Raw genomic sequence first — 21,209 nt, forward strand, 5'->3', positions numbered from 1 at the left:
GGTCAGACAGTACTACTAACGTTGAACGTGGCAAGAAAATGTCGACATAATGAAATGTTCGTATTGTATTAGATGGGGGAGGAAATGGAGAATCTCTCTCTCTCTCTCTCTCTCTCTCCTCTCTCTCTTATCTCCCTCTGCAGTTCAACTAAAGTGTGGACCCAGAGTGAGATGGCGAATTCGATGTTGGACTAAATCTTCTTAATAGTGGTCTTACAGAGACAAGCATGCTTATGGGATTTCAGCATAGAGGGAGATGAGGTCAGCGAGGGGGAAAGAGAGAGAGAGAAAGAGGGAGAGAGAGAGAGAGAGGGGGGGGGGGGGGACAAAATAGAAAAGGAGAGAGAGATGCAGAGAATGAAAGACACTATCACATTATTACAGCTTAGAAAAGTAATTTTATTTGACACAATACCCTCACATCCAGTCCAGAGTTTCCCTCTCTTCCTTTGACTGTATGGTGCAGTACCCAGATACAGAATGTCAGTGTCCAACCATCTGTGTTAGTTAGTGGTCACATAATGTTACATGTGCTGTGGTATTAATGTCTCCTCACCAGTGTTGATGAAAAGAGGTCTATAGGGGTGGATGGAGCATGTCCCCCGGGGCGTGTCTGATCAATATCATTAGCAAGACAATCTCTCCATCTCTGTTCCCACTACCACAGTACACTCATTGAAGAAAAAAAATGCCACCTCGAACCATAAAAGGGTTCTCCGCCTGTCCCTGTGGAAGAACCCTTTCAAGAACCCTTTTGGGGGTTCCATTTAGAACCGTTTAGGGTTTCCATGTCGAACCTTTTCCACAGAAGGTTTTAAATGGAACCCGAAAGGATTCTACGTGCATGGAGTCAATAAAGGTTCTTCAAAGGGTTCTCCCACAGTGACAGGCAAAAAAACAGTTTGAAACCCTTTTTTCTAAGAGTATGATATATTACATCACATTGCGCCTGTCCACCTCATCTCCTGTATCTCTGTAATGCTATGCTATACCATTACAACAGACACCCAGAACACTGGCAGTAGATGCCTAGATCTGTCTGGGGTACTTGGGGAAGGGGGGGAGGGGGGAGGGCAGAGGGAATACAAGGGAGAGAGAGAGAGAGAGAGAGGGGACCTTTATACCGTACAATTCCTTAATTCTATTCATGCTTTTTATACCATACAACCAGCACACAGGCATGCTGATGTCTCTAGATCCGAAGAGTCCATAGGGGGAGGGGGAGATGGACGCGGAGGGAATGAAACGGAATGAAAGAGAGAGAGAGAGAGAGGAGTAAGAAGAATGGGGGATGAGAGAGAGAGGGAAAGAGAACGAGCTGGGGGAGGGAGAGAGAAGAGAGAGAGTGGAGGTGAATTGAATGGGTAATCGTGGTGTGGATCCATTCTTCACATCCACGGTGACTTCAAGCGCCACTGACTGATTGGGTGGTAAAATGTCCTCTTCCCTGTGGACCTGTGCAGCGTGGCTCATTACTGTACCCTGCAGAGAGCGTGTGTGTATGTGTGTGTTTATGTGGATGTGGATTGAAGACACGTGTTTGTTTCTAGAATAAAAATGCTCTCAGAGAATGTTTTAATTCAAGACACATCCCACTTATGAATATTTCATTTCCACACTATATTTTAAAGGTGCAATCTGTAATTCAAACAACAACAAAGAGAGTTCCCGCCACTTTTTTGGTAAACAGCTGAGGAATGGGGCTGGAGAAATGTAACCACTCTCAATTTCATAGACAGAGCTATGGATGCAAGGTCTGACCATCCATGAGATCAAAATGATAGTTTTAACCATGTTTTGAAGCTATTCAGTGTTTGTTTGCAAACTATGGAGTAAAACAAGCTTATATTTGGATTCTGATAGGGTAAGACAGTTGAACTAAGCTCATGAAGCATTTATATATTCTTCAATAATCAATGGCTATATATCATTAATTTAAAAGTAAAAAAATAAATGTATGTACCAATTACAGATTGCCCTTTTAAAGACATACATGAACATCGGAGGTCTGCATGTGTTCTTGATACAGTTGTGGACTTGTTTCTCTATGTTGTGTTGCTATTGAATACATTCTTTAATGATATGGTGTGTTTCAATCCCCCAATATAAAGGGTATGATGGTGACTGGATAGCTGGTGGAGATTCAAAGGTTATGGTGCTGAAAGATTCAGGCGCCATCTACTGTGTCAATGTGGTCACTGCACTCAGTAAAACCTACTGTATATTTCCCTCTGCTGTGATGGCAAAAAAAATGCTTGAAATTCGGATTTATCAGGAGATTACAATGATAATTGTGAGGCTATGAAGTTCTGTAGAGGTAACCTCAGTATTCTCGGTGCATGGTGTTAAATGCATAATTATGCACAATTATTTGAGTGAAAGAGAAAACCAAACGTTTCCTGTCATAAAGTCGATTACGCACAAGAACAAGCGTTTAGACTGAGGAGAGAGCATATACTTAACATACAGAACGATACCTGCTTGTTTCACATTCAGTTTACTGAAAGAAAGAAAAACAAAAACAAAGAAAGAATACAAGAAAGAATACAAGAAAGAAAAAAAAGCTGGACTCTTTTTTTCTCTCATTGTGACCAAAACAGAAGAAGAACTAACATGGTGTACAGTTGGTTACTGTGGAAACAGACAAAATTACAATACAGGAACATTACAATGTATTTTTTCTTTTTTTTTTATCTCCCTCCCCCCGCTCACCTTGACCCCCCTAAAGCCGATAGTACAAACACAGCTGTACCAACAGCAAGTTCTGTACATGAACACAAGTAATCACACCTCCATTTGCTCAGTACTCTGTGCTGAAAGTCACACTGTCAACAACCACCACTCAGATTCAGAGGTCCACCGCTAGTGGAAGTCAAGCTTTTGGTGGGGCCTTTCAACAAATATCTGCTTTTCCTTGTCATTCAATAGTATTTCAAGCCATAACAATTTGAGTGTGTGTGTGTCTGTGTGTGTGTGTGTGTGTATGTGTTTGTCTTATGTATGAGGGAAAAGTGTGTGTGTGTGTGTGTGTGTGTGTGTTTGTAAAGAGTTGTTTTTAAAAAAAAAATTAAAAAGTGTCTGGCTTTGTAATAAAGGGATCTGTACATAGTCCGTTTCAAGCAGGACTGTGTTCTGCTCATTGAAAACAAGAAAAAGCAGAGTCAAACAGAGGGTGATAGAAGGTACTGTAGTTGCCTACCAGTTTGTACAGGGAGAGTCCATATCTCTCCATTCTCTACTCTGAGGAATGTCTCAGTTCACAAACAGCGGCTTTTTGCCTATTTCAGGTTTTGTTGACATATTTTTTCAAGTTTTTTATATTTTTATTAGAAATCTTAGAAAAATGTCTGAGGACTTAGCTTTGCCACTACTTCCTAAGTCCGACTGTTCTGGTTCCTCTTACAAATGGCCTCATCTCCTGTTGAAACATTTTGGTTTAGGTCAAACATGTTATGACACATTTCCAGTACTTATCACAGTACAGTATATAAACACCCATGTTGACATTTTATGTTTATATAACTGCAATAAAAGAAGAAAATAAACATATTGAAAACCCTGTGTGAAAAACAAGGTGAAAATGTGATTGGCTCTGGGAAACAAGACAATTCAATGAATCTGGACTTTTAATTGGCTGGTCAGAGGGTGCGGGTGGGCGCACCAACCGTGATGATATTCTTTAAGTACGGTGGTGAACCCTAGGTTCTTCAAGGTTCTAGAACCTCTCACGGCTGAAACTGTTCTAGAACCCTTTGAGACACAAACCCTTCTCTGCCTCAGTTCAGGCTACGTTGACATCTTTAGAAATTCAGTTTACAATCAGAATAGCGTATGTACAAGCATACTTTTACAATATCACCAACAACACACCACACACAATATAAAAAATATAGAATATTTATAAACTGTATTTTCATTTTATGTACAAAGAGAATTGTGCGTGAAGTGAGTGTAAATATTTCTAGAGAACATGAGTCCATAAGGGCCAGTCACATTCATCATGAAAGGTCAGCCTGCCCTGGTGTGGGTGTTCTAGATGGTTCTAATGATGGTGATTAATGGGGGTATGAGATGTAGGACTGCTGGGTGGCCTGGTGTACACAGAGGACGATCAAGGTGCTTTGGGAGTGTATGAGATGTACTACACACAGGGTCACGCTGCCCCCTAGCTGCTCACCCAGCCTGGTGGTACATAGGGTTGGTACTGTATACAGTGGCCTTATGAGCAGTCATAACTACAATATGTAAGCGTATGTGTGATTATGACCCATTGTGTGTACTGTATGCTTATGAACAGCTGTTACTGTGTGTATGCTTATCAACAGTTACTAGAGGTGTGCTTGTGAACCGTTTTAGTTTATGCTTGTATGAACAGACCCCATTGAATGTCTGTCCCAGGCTGTGGAGAGACTGTTGGAATGTTCAGCCTGAAGAGAGTGACTGGTGTTTATGAGCTGCCTTCTTAGGTGTTGATTATCACAATGAAAGCATCCTCTAAGGTTATGGTTGCGATCGGGAGTGTAGGTTAGTACTGGGGACGCGGGTTAGACTACAGGTGGTTTTCTCTCCTGAGTGGGACAGCCACGTCTAAAACCGTTTGGCTGTTACAACCGTCACACACCTCCAAATACATCGCTTTGCCCAATTCACATTTTCACCTTTGATTCCATAAAAAAAAAAAAAAAAAAAAAAAATGTTTTTGTCTCTGGTGAAGGAAATGTTGAGAAGTAGATTGTGGTGATGTCGTCTCGTCTAGTGTTCAGCTGTTGACTCCAGTGTAGACTCACTAAGACACTGATCCCCCGGCAGCACTAGCTCTTCTGGACAACAAGCGAAAGAGAAACAAATGTCACACCGGTGTCAATTAGAATTCACAGATCTTTCGGGATCCACGACGATCCACTAAAGATGGGCAGACAGTCACACCTGTATGGTGTGATCCTTCTGAAGTCTCGTGATCGGTACAGGATCACGGTTTACGAGTGGTTCACCTCAGACTCAGGGTTGCGGTGTGACCCTTGAACTGACCTCTGCACTCTGCCTCTGGATCTTGTGAGAGGAGTAAGGGCCGTTGTCTTCTCCACCGCGTTCCGACTCGCGACATCTCTTTCCTGTAATGCTCCCTACGGCGTGGATTAGACGCCCTGCGACACAAGATGAGACGTACTGTTAGAACATCAGACAAGACACACCCCTTCTACTCTGCTAAGATGGCTGCCGTATCTCTCTACGGGTGAAGTGGTTTCAGACAGTGCAACCAGAGGTCTTTGATCAAATGTTACAATGGTCCCTTATAACTTTATGAAACGTTCACATGATCTAGAGCTTGTCAAATGGACGAGCAAGCAGCGACATTGACAAACAAGTCTCTCCTATATCAGTATATCAACTCCAGAATGACCAGAGGTAAAAAGGTGTAGTTTACTGTAGTACCTGGCTGTCGTGGAACAGCAAACTTGTGGAAGAGACTACTGGTGGGGATGGCTTTGCTGGGCTCAGGCACGGCATTGTAACATCCTGGGAGAGACACAGAACACACAGGAGGTGGATTGGGTCAGTAAGGGCAGTTATTGAGTGTTTTAGAGTGGTGTATGTTGTTGTGTGCAGACCACATTTCCCTATGGGATAATGAAGATTGTCTTGACTTGTTATGGTTGCACTTCTACACACATACACTGTGCAGAAATGACCAGGTACTAACTTTTGTAATCACATAACAATAATAACTATCGATTATTTGAGGTTGTTACCATACATTTTTACCACATAATTTTCTAGTAAATACTAGGTAATACCAGTGGAAATAGGAAGTACATTTATTATACATGGCATCACTACTAAAGGGCCTACCATACTGCTGCTGCTGCTGCTGCTGTTGTTGTTGTTGTTGTTGTTGCTGTTGTTGTTGTTGCTGCTGCTGATGCTGAGGCTGTTGCTGTAGCTGTTGTTGCTGTTGTTGTTGCTGCTGCTGATGCTGAGGCTGTTGCTGTAGCTGTTGTTGTTGTTGTTGAACACCTCTTGGACTCAGCTGCTCCTCACTGTCAAAATTCAGCGGAATGCTCCCGCTGCCGTTTCCATTGGCAACCATGCTCCCGGACACACTCGGCACTGTAGACAGGAACAGGGAGGACACGTGATTGGATGATAAGGTAGGCTACAGCAGACAGAGAGGGCTTCTGATTGGTAGTAATGACATTAAATAATCCTCATAAACAACTGATATGAAAACAAATGATTAAAACAACTCATTATTTCAATCATTCATTCTTTTGTATGGATTGGACAAGGGTATGTTGTTGTGAACTACTCACTGTGTGTAGCGTTGGTCCCAGTCTGCTGCTGTTGCTCTCCAGGAGAATAGGCCATCATGCTTCCATTCCCGTTCCCATTGGTGGACGGCACTGAAGCCAGAAGGCCTGCCAGACAGAGACACAAACCACTGTCAAATATCACATCATTGACACTAAATCACAATAGAACATCTCTAGGATCTCTTTAGTCTAGGATTTAGCTTAATCTACGTCCAGGGAAATCATCCTTCAACGTTTCCATTCCGATAAAATAGTAGAAAATTGATGACTTGATTGATCATTATACTGTAATATGCAGAGAGGAGCCTGTGCCAGCCTATGCCAGCCTATGCCAGCCCGCTGTGCCCTTATACCCAGTCCTATGCCTTTATTAAGATTTGTAAATTTTAAGGCCATAATACTTTTAATCTTTGCCATACTGTACGTGCCTTATTTTAACAGTTTTGACCTTTGCCTGAAGCAAATTGCATTGCGTTTATGTACGAGGTGTGCTATCAATAAAGTTTGATTCGATTTGAGTGTTGTGCTAGGCCCTTACCCAGTCCCCTGTAGCGGGAGAGCTGCTGGTAGATCTGCTTCATCCTCTCGATGTTGAGGCGGCTGGCCTCGGCGTGGTTCACCATAGGCTTGGGGTAGTGGACACCGATAATGCACTTGGCCGCGGCCTGCACCGACTCGGGTGCGTTCCAGGGGTCGTAGATGTATTTGGCGGGGAAACCTCGTAGGACAGGTAAATAGCGCCTGGAAGCACATTGAGAGATTAAAGCGTAGAATCTCATCATTAATACAGGGAATGATACCGGGATGCGAAATGGTGGGATTAGTAGTGGGAGACATTCATGCTCTGAAAGTTCTAGTCAATGTGTTTTGCATGTCTGACCTCCTGAAAGTGTGAGAGGACAATAAAGGCTTATGGGGAAGATTTTTTTGCCCCCCCAATTTCTAGATTTTCTCTTATTCTTTAGATCCAATAAGGTCATCTTGCTCAAAGACTGTGTACATGTTTGAGCTCATATTCTCAGTTTCTTTCTTACTAAATATGCTCCATGAGCTTTTGTAGAGCAATCAAACAACTGTTTAGAGACACAGGAAGTCATATGGATTTCCCCCCCAAAAAAGTGAAATAGCAATACTGTATATTGCAACAAATGACTATAAAACATACAGTTAAGAAATACAATATAGACACATTGGGAAAGCTATTAGGGTGGTCAACCCCTTACATACAGTGATATCACAGTATTGGGGTTAGCTCGGCACAGCAGTGTCATTACAGTACAGAGAAGGTGATATCTACAGTGCCACATTTCACTCCATATCATAATACAGTAGTTCAGAGCGCAGTGTCAGAACAAGAAGAGCCGGCCACAAGAGACAGTAGTCCAGTAGGCCAGGATACAGCCTCTGTGTTGACCAACAAACAGCAGAGTAGAGCAGAGGAGCTCTGAGGAGAGCTGGTGGTGATGGTGGTGCATGGTGACTGAGGGAGCCCTGAGAGGTAGATACATAAGAGGGCCCTCAGTTTTGGGCCGAGAGTGAGAGAGTAATGGTCAGTTGAGGTCAGGTCACACAGTACCCCTGGTTTAGGAGCTGAAGGTTGAAGGCTTTTTTTTTTCTTTTTTTCTTAGTTGTTGTTTTGTTGGATTTCCTTAAAAAAGGAGAGGCCACCTACCTACATGGTCCGTCTTACCAGTTACCAGAGCCCAGGCCCAGGACAGGACAGGACAGGACAGGACAGGGAGGGTGTGGAGGACGCAGAGGCCTGCAGACCAGATGGATGGACGGACGCCGTTTAAAGCCACAGGTCCCCTGCCTGTGCCCAGACGCTACGGAGATTCCTACTATAACACGCGTTAGAAAGCAGAGGCAGTGACCCACCCCCCCACCCCCACCCCCCATCCCCAAATCCCTCAAATAATTTCTCAAACCAAAGCATACGGTGGGCTGAGTAAGAGGTTCAGGTTCGTCACCCTGCCCCTCCTCCTCAACCGACTGCCATCGGTCGCTTTTGAGACGACAGTGACTCCGAGTCAAGGCAGAGAGAAACCCGTTAACTGACAAACAAACAAGCAATAAGGTACAATACTGTAGCCTGGTCTCTCCCGCTAGGTGGCACCCTCATTTTGCCAAAAGGGACCACAACCCCTTTCTCCAGGAACATGAGCATCCTGTCAGTACAAGTGGGTCAAAGTCAGGAAGAGAGGATGGAGATGAACTGGGAAGATACTGAACTACTATAACAAAGAACTTCCCATATGAAGTATTTTATAAACTGTAGTTCAGTTATTAATAACTGTAGAAGTTATTGTTGTTGTGGGTAACTTGAACAGGCAGGGCTGTATTTAACATGCAGAGCACCACAGAACATTTCACAAAGGATCTGACAAGGGGAGCCATCCAGCGCCTGGACAAGAGTAATAGTAGAGGTAGTAGTAGTAGTAGAGACGTATACAGCTCTGGACTTCACCTCCCATCATACCCTCCAGGAAATGTTTTGTTGTCCTCTACCTTTTGAATACAGGCAAGGCTTAGCATTTCCTTATCAAGCGGTCAAAATCCCTTCTGATGAAATGAGAAGCTACCTAGTCGCAAGAACAGAGCACTGCACATTGCGTCGCGGGAAAGCGTTGGGGTCGAGTTTTTCAACCTGAGTTCACAGTTAACAGGATTCCAAATGCTTTGGCTGAGAATGGCTTTCATCTTAAAAGCAATCAACTGCAATGACCAAAGGGGAGAGGAGGGATAGCTGAACTTTTTACCCATCACCGAAACACACAGAGGACAACAACCGTAATATACAGATATATACTGTACAAAGACAACGACGAAAACCAAAAAAAGCCTGAATTACTCTTGACAGTAACAGTGACAAAGTGGAGCACACTGAAGAAGAAGAGAATCGTTTGAAGTCATGTGGCAGACAAGAGACGCACACACATAACAACGTACTCAGAAAGAAGACAAGAGATGTGCAAAAAGACGTTTCAAGTCTCAGTACAAGGAGACTTTAACAAGACCTGAAACAAGTGAATTGCCAGTACAACTGAAGCTTCAGTGAGAAGGATGGAGATACTAGAGGTAAAAAGAACAGGATGAAGGAGAGCGAGAGAGAGGAGAAGGCTGGCTATAGTATGTGACTCCTGGTACCCTCCCTAGAGCTGGGCTAGAGTGGTTGGTAGGGAGCTGCACTTACCCAGAGGACAGGAGGTTTCCCTCCCTCTCTCTCTCTCCCTCTCTTCGCTTGCCCCTGGGGGTCTGCTGATTTTCTATGATGGTAAAAGAAAGGTGTGCCCATCCCTTTACCCCCTGCTATGATAATATATCCCTATTCTGCTTAACCACTTTCATATGGCCTTTCCAAGCTGTTCATCCAAAGAAAGTAATGGAGTTGTTGGGAAATGTCCTCATTCTGGCTCTCTCATCTTGAAACACCTATATTTTCGTTCGTTCGTTTGTTCGTTCATTCATTCCTTCCTTCCTTCCTTCCTTCCTTCCTTCCTTCCAACAGTCAACTTACTTATGATAGTTATATTAACAGTTCTAATATTGTAACTAATATTCTACTGGCAATCCTTGGATTTAGCAGTTTGACTGAAAGTTCATTAAACATGAATTTATTTAACCTTTATTTATTCAGTTTAGTCTCATTGAGATAAAATACGTTTTTCAAGAGAGACCTGGTTTGATTACCTTTATAAAAATGGATTAAGTATTTCATACAACAACTTTACAAGTTGGTATTCATATCATTCCCCACTCATATCAATCCTCACCAACAACATGGTCAGCATCAGAGCTGTGAGCCCCTCTGTGACGAATCATACCCTTCAGAAATTCATACGCCTGTCAGACTGGATCAAACGCTAGCTTAAGGCTAACCTCACGTCTGGAGCAAGGTGTCCCTACTGGCTGCCTTCCTGTCATATATCACCACTTCTCAGTCCCTCAGTGTGTCTGTACGTGAGTGTGTGTCTCTATGTGTGTGTGTGTGTGTGTGTGTGTGTGTGTGTGTGTGTGTGTGTGTGTGTGTGTGTGTGTTGGTGCTCCAATGGTGCTCCAAAGGCGGATAGGCCGGCAGATGTGCATACAGAGAGGAAGGGGGTGTTGGGGTGGGGGTGGGGGGCGGTGGTGGTCTAGAACTATACCCACCTAATGAAGTCTCCATTGGGGTCTGTGCGGCGGCCGAAGCCCACAGGACAATAGCAGTGGAAGAACTGCTGGAAGAAGGAGCTGCAGGAGAGCCACATCCAGCTGCCGGCGTTCACGCTCCAGTCTGCATCCAGCAGCAGCTCCTCAAACACCTGACACAGCAAAGCACAATACAATAAATTATGCTAGACTACATTTGGTAACACTTTGCATCGAGTTGCACTCTTACAGGGTATAATAACACCAGCATTACTGTGTTTGTGTAGTAAGGTATAAGAGCAAATCAATGTGTGGTTTTACCGGTTTATGTGGTGTCTGGGGTGCGTGAGAAGAGCCGAAGATGAAGATGGGTGGTAACTAATAAACAAATAGACAAATAACATTCCGATTTCCTGGGTTTCCTATTCCTTCATACCTTCATGCCTTCTTCCCAGCTGATCCACAGGTCTCCCCGCGTGAGGAAACAGGCGACGGCGTGCCGGGCCAGGTGGTGGATCCAGCCCTCCTGCCTCAGCTGGGTCATGATGGCGTCGATCCAGGGGAAGCCCGTCTTGGCTTCAGCCCACTTGGCCAGCGCCTCGGGGTTGCGGTCCCAGGGGATACGGACACAGATGGGGTTGCCCTCCATCTTGTCGAAGCGCGGGTTGGTGGTGGCGGCCGTGTAGAAGAACTCACGCCAGAGCAGCTGGCCATAGAGGGAGAGGGAAGGGGAGCTGTTCTTCTTCACCTGAGAGGAGAGGGAGAAGACACACGAGAGAATGAGAGAAGTCATGGGGTGTGTTCACTGAGATGAAATGCTCAAAACATTGCGGGGGGGGGGGCTTGTGTGTGGGTGGGCTTGTGTGTGGGTGGGCTCACCTTCTTGTAGAGGTCAGTGAGTTTGAAGTAGAACAGTCGGCAGGAGAGGCAGCCGAAGCGCAGGTAGGGACTGAGGCCTGTAGGGCTGGCCAGCAGGGAGTTGGCATTCATCCTCGGACGCTCAAAGTTGGCCACCCATGCCTACGCACAGGGGGAGACAAGCGGGTGAGAGTGCTGCAAAATGTATTGTCATGAAACAATGCGTGTGGCTGTGTGTGTGTGTGAAAGAGAGAGAGAGAGAGAGAGAGAGAGAGAGAGAGAGAGAGAGAGAGAGAGAGAGAGAGAGAGAGGAGAGAGAGAGATGAGTATGTGTGGGTGTGTACTGCTTAAGAAAGACTATGCTCACTTTTCTCTCAAGGTGGCGCTCTATCCTTGTCAGTGCCTCTGTCTCCCCTCCTGGCCACATTGCTGATGGCAGCCCCTCTGTGTCAAAGCCTGAGGGAAAACACAGCCAGATAAGATTAGCGGGAGATCAACTACTGCTAATAACATGTATGTATTTCATAAAACACATGTGTACTGTATGATATTTAAAAAATCCAAACATGGACAGTGAATTCAGATATTGAATACACTGTTCAGAGTGTTTCTCTGGATGAACAAAGGCTCACATAAACACAAAAACAAATTATAATTTGCTATTTTGTAAGCACTGCCCCTTCTCTAAATCATATGAGTTACTGTTCCCTGTTTTCCATCCTCCGCTTGTGACCTAAATGTTCCTACAGTAGCAATCGGAGGCAATGACATCGCCAGCTGTAGAGAAGCAGATAGGCTGTGACAGACGCTGCCTGCTGAACCCAGAGCAGACCTGGTCGGGACAACAAGCTGCATGACAGCAGGCCCCGAGGCCTCATAGCCAGGTCAGACCTGCAGTAGCCTAGCTAGCTAGTTAGCTGCCCAGATGGTCTATGGACACCTCTGACCCTGCAATCATAGATATGGAAAGAGCAGGCACATTTCCCATTCATTCCATTTGTGACAGCATGAGGGACGCCATGTAGTCAACTAGGGTGGGACTTCTTGGGAAGCTGGAAAGGCTTCAGCCAATTGGATCAACGCATAGCATTCTTCTTCAATAGGTTTATCTTCTGATTGTAAATGGGTGTATGCCAGGTGTCTGCCACCATCTACTGGTGCCAAGAAATGACTGAGTATTAGCCTAGTTAGCGTCCACAGATGCAGCCCTGCCCTACAGTAGCCTAGCATCGCTAGCTAGATAGATACACAGTCAGATGGTCAATGGACAGCTCTGACCTGCAGTAGCCTAGCTAGTGACCACAGATGCAGCCCTACCCTACAGAAGCCTAGCATAGCTAGCTATAGCTACACAGATGGCCAATGGACAGCTCTGACCTACATTAGCCCAGCCCAGCTAGCTATAGCTACACAGATGGTCAATGCACAGTGACCTGCAGTCGCCTAGCTAGCGACCACAGATCCAGCCCTGCCCTGTACAGCAGTCTAGCTCACTTACTGTACCAGATGTTGAATCGATGGGCCATTCTGTCAATGGACAACTGGCAAAGCAATGTGCTAATTTCAAAGGCCATTGGAGAGATGGCTGAAGTTCTTTCTCACGTAATTAACATTACTTGAGTATTCAGAGGTCATCTCGTCATCTAGTTTGTTCCTAAAAAAACCCTCTCTGAAACTTTGATGGATCTAGTTCATGATTATATTTTCCAATAGGCCTAAGCATACTGTAATGTTTACAGCTACACTTTCCCTTGAAAGGCTTTGTCTGTGACAAACTGTACCTACAGTGCACCGTTATACAATGAGATTAACCTAATACAGTTCACAAGTTCATGTTCAAATCCCTTCCAAATCAAACGCTTAGTGTACTTTACAATCCATGCTGGCTATTAGTGGATTGGACAGCTTGGACGCTCTTCTGATCTAATGTTACAGTACAGGTTTCTACAGGTATAATAGCTGACCGCTACCTACCCAGGTGGAATGAAGTCAATCTGTGAATGGAAAAGATAATGAGAACAGCCTCTATGGTAAGAGGGTTAAAAATTACATAACCCCACATGACCTCGGCAGTGTACCTTAGAGGCAGCTTAGAGGCAGTGTCCCCGGAGGAACTGGCAGTCTATCTGTTGAGTTGACAAAATGTACAATGAACCTTCTCGTCTACCTTCCCGCCATGCCATCAATTTCCACCGTTGATAAGCAAATGTTTTCCTTGGATTAAATATTTTGTGTTTCATTTTCTTTTATTAAGAAAGACATATAGAGGGGTGATAGATGAAAAGATGACCATATAGGATAGGTGGCCTGGGGACACTGACCCCTGAACTGTGTGGACCAATAGGCGAACCTTGTAGCTCTATATAGCTGCGGGCATATGACCTCCAACCCTTGACCCCAGACTCACCCAGCTCCTCCAGGGAGGGCACGCCGTACTTGTCCCCGTGGTCCTCTGAGACGGGCGTGATGCAGCGGCCCATCAGGCTATTGGACAGGGTGTCTACAGGCATCTCAGGGGGGTCCAGGCGGCTGATGAGGGTCTGGAAACGCTTGTAGGTCAAAGGGGGCTGCCCACCATTCAGTTCAATGACCCTGCAACCACACAGGACTACAGGGTGAGTGGTGTGTCTGATTAGTTTTAGTTTTTAGTTAGACTTTTTTTGGCACAAAAGAAAAATAAAGGTGTATGACAAACAGTAACAATAAAAGACAATGTTTAAATGTATTTTGCAATTGAAGTGATTAGGCCACCCAAGGTTGCAGTGCCCTTCAATTACTGCCCTTTGTTTTGTCAGCCTTACAGAGTGGATTTTCTTTGTTTTGTGTTTTGATCGGTGCATCAAAGCAATATGTAGTTAATGTGTATTAATGTGTGTTATGTTATGTGCAAGCAAAAAGAGCTATAAAATTAAATGTTTTCAAAGAAAGATAGACGGCTCTCCTACTTGTCCAGATCGTAGAGGGTGTGTGAGGTTTTAACGATGACTTCCACTCCCGCCTCCATGGCCAGCTTCTTGATGGCAGCGTCCCGCTCCTTCCCAAATGGCTCTGTGTCATATTCAAAGGTGAGACGGGAGATCTTCCATTCCTGGAGGGACAGAGGGAGGAGGAGAGAGGAGATGATGAAAGACAAGAATGACCACTTATTCAGTTGCTGGTTTATCCACTACGTATGTCTAATGAGATTGATTGGTGTGTGGTTTTACTCAAAACCAAGGTCAGATACATACAGTATATCAAATACTTTCGTACAATTGAGGTGTGCTTCATCTAGTTTGCCTGATACAATTGGAACCAATGCTTATAGTCCCACAAGCGTAAACTCAAAACTCAAAACCAACCTCAAATACTGTACTTTCAAGTATTTGACATAATGTGTACTGTGTCTGACCCAGGCCTGCGTCGGAAAGCGCCTCAGGGCAGGCACTCACCTTGAAGAGTCGGGGGAACACGTTGGCAGGCTGCCCGCGGACGACAAAAAGGCGGGAGTTGAGTTTACGGAGGTTGGCATCCAAGTCCTCCAGGCACTGTAGAAGAAACCTGCAGAGAGGAGAGGAGAGGAGAGAAGAGGAAAGGAGAGAAGAAGACACACGTCAATTCATCAACATCTGATTGTCAATTCTTCCCAGGAGGAAATGGCACAAAAAGCAATTTACAACTTCAACAGTTTTTTTTTTTTTGCCAGCCATTCAATTCTTACTCAGTCTGTTTGTTCACGCTACTCAGTCTGTTCAGACATCAAGACCTGTTCGGTGGGTGACAAAGTGCATCACAGGAAGCCATTAATGTACAGATAGGTTATTTCACTGACAATATCTACACAGGAGATCGGCAGTCAAATGAGAGGCACACAGTTGATGGTTTGTGCTCCACTAACAACTTGCTGTTGGGATGAAAGTGTGGGTGTGTGTGTGTGTGTGCGTGTGTGTGTGTGTGTGTGTGTGTGTGTGTTGTCTGTGTGTGTGTGCGTGTGTGTGTGTGTATCAACAGTATGTATTGTAGTGAGCAAGGGGGTAGGTCTGACACAAGTCACCCCTCTGAGGCGACAGCCCTTTTCTGACGCCCTCTTATCATAATGTCCAGCAGTCTGCACGGTGTCCCCTTTCCCCCCATCCCCCACACTCCCACCTCACTGTGTGTCAGAGCAGAGAGCACTTAGCCTCTCTTAGCAAATAAGGTAAAGCCATTGACTGGTGCCACCAAGTCACATGGTATGACTTTGGTTTACCAGATAAGCAGTGCCAAACTCCCCCACAATGTCACCAATACCGTAGTGATTCAATGAAGCTAGAATGATGATTCCAACCCAGGCTAACTGGACTGAGTTCAATGGGATTCAATCATGTCCTAACCCTCTTACATTGCTCTTTCACTCCCAGCCACAGGTGTCTAGTTCATTCATAGCCCGTCTGAGGAGGTAGGGATCAGCTGGCTACTCTCTAATCTTACCCTGCTGTTGCCCAGTCTTCAGACTACTACAGTCTTTTCAAAGTGTTGTCTTTTTAATCTCCTCGTGGTTACGACCGTAACTGATCAAAAGAATACTCTCTCTTGCTAATGAACGGTTTGTTGCACTTCCGCAATTAAAATATCACCCAGTTGTATCGTTTTTTTTTGTTTTTTTTTCAATAATCAATACATTCATCAACTCAACTCTTTCAATGAAACAGTGTCACCTGCGGCCAAGGTGAGCGTTGGGCCTGAAAACGCACATTTCAAAAGCCTTACAACAACTGCAAGCCTCCACAACGTTTGATGGGGCAACAGTTAATCCTAAAATACTGTGTGGTTGTCTGGCTGAACAGGGCCCAGTTGACCGTGTGTCTGATTCCAGGGTGTCGTGGAAATTCTACTAACTATCATCTAAAGAGACTGTGAGTTGCTAAGCACACAAGAATTAACCACTAAGGTGTGATGTGATGAAGCAAAGTTTCCCCAGTTTATTAAGAGCTCTTAGAGAAGAGGTGAGATACACAGCAATTAAATCTCAGCTCTGAGGGGTTATCCTGGCGCTGTAGCTTGGGCATGCTCAGACTGTGTGCTCCGATTATTAACAGAGAGCAAAGCTGCCACTGATCCCAATCCCCACACAGTCAGCATACTCACACTCAACGACACACACACACACACACACACACACACACACACACACACACACACACACACACACACACACACACACATAAAGAATATGTGTGACAGTAAAAAGGCAGCAAACAGGGTGCAAAACAAACAATAAGGGGGAGGTCCTCTATAATAATAAATGAGGCAGGATGCTTTTATTCTATCTGAGTGATGTGTCTGTGTGTGTGAGAGTGAGAGTGTGTGTGTGTGTGTGTGTGTGTGTGTGTGTGTGTGTGTGTGTGTGTGTGTGTGTGTGTGTGTGTGTGTGTGTGTGTGTGTGTGTGTGTGTGTGTGCGAGTGTGTGTGTGTGTGTGTGTGTGTGTGTGTGTGTGTGTGTGTGTGTGTGTGTGTGTGAATAGCACTCCACAGTGCTGCTTGTGTTCTCAGGCATGCAGCAGTGTCATACATCATGCCATGTCTTACATAAGTGCACTGGCCTAGATATGAGAGCGCAGGCGCAGGCCACTGGGAACACTCTGTGTTTGTGTGTGTGTGTGTGTGTGTGTGTGTGTGTCGCACAGCATCATAGTAGCATAGAAAACACTACAAGAGTAACACACCATGCTAAACTAGTGCCACACAGACCCAATGCTGGACTCTCTGCTCTTGGCTAGCTGGGTTCCTTATCACATCTGCGGATCATCGGCTAACAGCGACAGGAGATGAGCAAACATCCAGCAATCACCACAGGGTGTGACGATGAATAATTCAACTCGTACGCAGTATAATCCACAAGGACAATGACAAATGCTCTTCTTCTAAGCGGTGTCTACTATTTATACTGGAATTGTGTCATGTCTACTGTCTTGTGTCCCCAACAATCGTCACTGTCCAACCGTCTCACTTATATTGCACTATGTCACTTATTCTCTTGTCTCACTATCTTGCACTATGTCACTTATTGTCTTGTCCTACCTCGTTAGATTAGATTAGATTAGATTCAACTTGATTGTCATTGTGCAGAGTACAAGTACAGAGACAACGAAATGCAGTTAGCGTCTAACCAGAAAAAAAAAGCAGAACAATATATACAGGTAGTGCAGTATAAGCAGTATATGAGCAGTATAAGTAGTGCAGTGTAAGCAGTATATGTATTAACAGTAACATTATAAGCAGTGTAAATAAGCAGAATAAATATGGAATGCAGTATGAACAGTATAAACAGATATGTACAGTATGTACAGATATCTGCAGTGTATTAACAGTAGCATTATAAGATTAGTAAAAAATAAGGGTATGTGCATTATGAACAGTATAGACAGATATGTACAGAAGAGCAGTAGTATATAGTATAAGAGCAGTGTGTATAAGTGAAGATACAGTATGTACAGTTTATAGGAATGTTCATTGCACTACTGCGTATTTGTATTATTTGTATTATTTGTATTGTATGCTGCATTGTCAAGGAACCGAGCCCAAGAATTTTACTCCCTGCACTGTATGAAACAAATAAACTTGAACTTGATCTCCCTATTGAGAATGAATGTCATACTACAGGGTGGAAAAAACGAGATATGTATGCCAATTGGGTACAATGAAGGCCTGTGATGTGTGGGTTGTCAAATGGCCCCATATCAATAAAGACAGAGAAGCAGCCATGGGAAATATAATTCTTATCGTATAGAGAATGATTGTAGCATTACAGGAACAAGCAGGATTGTGTTCAGTTGGCACATGCCCTCTATCAATAAACAGGAAGACGCAGCCAACCAAGCAGCCTATCAACAGCAATCCTGCGCTGAAGTGGGTCATCACCATAACAACCCGATGACGCAGAAATCGAATATACTGGCACACTAACCTAATTCTTCCATGCAGCAATTTTCAAACTTTTTCAAAAAATAAGGTTAACCAATTTCCTTTTCCCTTTGAGAGAATAAAAATAGATCATTGTGTTTTTGAAAAACGGTCGTGATGCATTGTGTCGTGAATCAATTGGATTGAGCCTGAGGTGAGAAGCTGAGGTTTGAGGTTTTCTTTTGAGGAGAGATAGCATGAGTAGGCCCAGATAGGCCATGCAAACACCACTCCTGTGTCCTCTACGCAGGGAATGGGGAATGATTAACGAATCCCGTTTTTGTAAATACTCCATGAACATTCTTTCACCTCGATGAGTGATGACTCGCATGGTAGTGCTATGTCAGGTATAATCACTAGGACTTGTACAAGACTTTCAATGGTAAACCATACAGTTGGGTATACAGCAACGTCTTTCACAGAGCTACTCCATCCCCTATTTTCAGACATATAATTCCCAGGTTATCGTGAAACATCACACCAGAGTATGAGGGTGGAAGGTGGAGGCTCACCTACAGTACACTCTTAAAAAAGAAGGGTTCTTCGGTGAGCCCTGTAGGTAAGAGAAACCCTCTGAAGAACACTTTTTGGTGCTATGTACTGTAGAAGCCCTTTTGGTTTCATGCTCAACAGGGCCAGCTGGAGAACCCCTTTTGGTACTGTAGAACTTTTTTTTTCCAAGAGTGTAGGCCAGGTGGAGCTGACCCTCCTTTTGGAGGGCTACTGGTTGTGCAGGTTTTTTTTCCCAGCCCTACACAAACACACCTGATTTATTCAGCTTAACTCAGTCCTGAGGAGAAGCTCATTAGCAGAATCAGTTGTTATGGTTCGGTTATGGAACTAAATCCTGCATTAGGGTGTAACTACAGTCACTAGCTCTCTGGGTTAGGGCTGATGTCCAACCAGATCCCCACCTACACAAGCCAGAGACTCACGTGGGTGAGTGAGGCTTATGTTGTCTATTTGTAACAAGATCACAGTCCCGTGCCATGGATACACACGTGACACAGCAGCTGTGTGTTCTTACAATTAAAAGGACAGAGTCAGACCTTGAAATTCCGAAGCTGGCCTTTATATAGTTTTCCTGGTAGAATCGATTGAATAGTCGCAAAAGTGCAAACTCAAAGCTAAAACAAGCATAGCTAAAATACCTGGCCAATCTACTTGGCCAACATTGGCCCTATTATGGCTGGCTACATACAGCTTCACCCAATTCAACCCAAACCATTTATTTATACAAAAAAAGGCAAAACCACCAGGATGTTGTGAGATAAAACCACTGGTCAGTGTGATATTATCGACAGTCGTGCTTTGGATGACGCACAAATAGCACTTTAAGTGGTGAAGTAGGCCAGTGAGCAATGACCACCAGGGAGTCCTGAGCTTTCCTTTCCCACCCAGTGACTTGATCAGGTAGATGGCTTTAACAGCCCCCCCTACATGCACGCATGCGCGCTCACGCACACATGCGCACATACATGCGCACACACATGCGCACACACACACACACACACACACACACACACACACACACACACACACACTCACACACACACACTAACACAGACTAACTGACCCATAGAGACCTGCTGAGATATCTCACAAGTAACCCGAGCTATAAACACACATCATGGACTTACTGACCTCTCAGTGATGTGAATTATGTCCTCACTTTATATAAAGTAACCTCACCTTATAGAAATACTGCCTAATCTAATGATAGAGAACAACGTTTTTTTTGTCAGTTTAATCTCTGACTCAAACTAATGGTCATTGTGCCAACCATGTTACATACTGGTGGAGCTCTCCTATGTTTTTGGTTTTTTTACCCCTATCCTTGGGGTATTTAGGACTGGGCCATGCTTTTGTTTAGACTCTACACATCTCCTATGAGAAATGAAACTATACTTTGGAAACTATCCTGAGCAATGTCAATTTGGAATAATACATGAAAGATGTTCGCAGCATGGCTTTTAGGATGCTGAAACCCCAGATGTCACCTAACAGTCACAGAGTGTCTGAGTGTTATAGAAATAGTGACACCATATTGTGTGTTAGGGCACTCCCGCTTTTCAGCCCTCACATCCTGCCTCCATAATTCTCTAATGAGACGGCGCAGGTGTTTTTCATGGGAGTAAAGTACCTGCAATAATGTTGTTCATCAACAGTACTCTGTTTGTTTGTCTGTTTAAAGGCTTAAACAGACCGTTGCAAAATAAATACCTCAAATACTCTGCATACTACTTGTGCAGATAAGATCATGGGACTGAAATGAATACATTTGTAAAATTCCCATTGTAAAAGCAGTGATCTAAAGTGGACATCATCATCAAAATGATGTTTACATGAACACAGCTTTTCTTCGATATGCTGCACTCACCTCCACCGGTTAACTCCAAGGTTGGAAGAGCCAGCGAACCACGGGTCCAGGAAGTAAACACAGCGAACCGTGCCTGCCCCCCGGACCGCCTCCATCAGCGCCGGGTTGTCATGGAGACGCAGACCCTTCCGGAACCAATGGATGGAATTTGGCGGGGCCATCGAATGCAGAGGGGGCAACGAGAGTCACCTAAAGGAGACAAATAGAGAGGAAAACAATTAACATTAATTAACTTGAGAACATTGATTAGTTTCCAGTTAAGACATTTAGATCAATAAATGCAATTAAACAGGTTGGGGGAAGAAGGTACATCCTAGGCATTCCATGATGTTGGTGGTAATAACTAGGTACTACTAGGTACTACTACATACTACGGTATATGGACTCTACCAATCACAACCTTGAATTGAAAAATCTGCCATGTCATTCCTAATTCCCTAACTTGCAACCATATCAGTAACAAAAACAGATGAATATGAACAGATCTTTTATCTAAGATCAACATCAGCACACTTTTCATTCGAATACACAGGCAGGTTTAAAATCCTGAACCACAAGAGAGGGTGAAAGGACTAAGCAGTGGGCTACAGTGAGTTAAGGGAGATGATTTT

The 21,209-nt window shown here is 44.3% G+C and overlaps 1 protein-coding gene across 3 annotated transcripts; it reads right to left on the bottom strand.

Moving 5' to 3' along the window:
- Positions 1-1,527: 1,527 nt before the first annotated feature.
- On the bottom strand, positions 1,528-20,781 carry LOC310808763 (cryptochrome-1-like). Of its 3 annotated transcripts, none has more exons than XM_083675836.1 (14): positions 20,599-20,781; positions 14,729-14,837; positions 14,243-14,385; positions 13,705-13,889; positions 11,665-11,753; positions 11,319-11,459; positions 10,876-11,187; positions 10,461-10,612; positions 6,850-7,052; positions 6,312-6,416; positions 5,851-6,108; positions 5,434-5,517; positions 5,029-5,144; positions 1,528-4,820 (listed from the first exon to the last, which is right to left on the bottom strand). In XM_083675836.1, exons 1-14 carry the CDS (start codon positions 20,757-20,759, stop codon positions 4,812-4,814), a joined length of 2,067 nt encoding a protein of 688 aa, XP_083531962.1. In that variant the 5' UTR covers positions 20,760-20,781; the 3' UTR covers positions 1,528-4,811. The 3 variants fall into 3 exon arrangements, with proteins under 3 accessions (XP_083531962.1, XP_083531963.1, XP_083531961.1); XM_083675837.1 differs by adding an exon at positions 14,998-15,042 and having other exon boundaries at positions 1,528-5,144; positions 20,599-20,693; XM_083675835.1 differs by having other exon boundaries at positions 1,528-5,144.
- Positions 20,782-21,209: the final 428 nt, after the last annotated feature.

Source organism: Argentina silus, assembly GCF_951799395.1.
Source record: "Argentina silus genome assembly, chromosome: 8".
Lineage (NCBI taxonomy): Eukaryota > Metazoa > Chordata > Actinopteri > Argentiniformes > Argentinidae > Argentina > Argentina silus.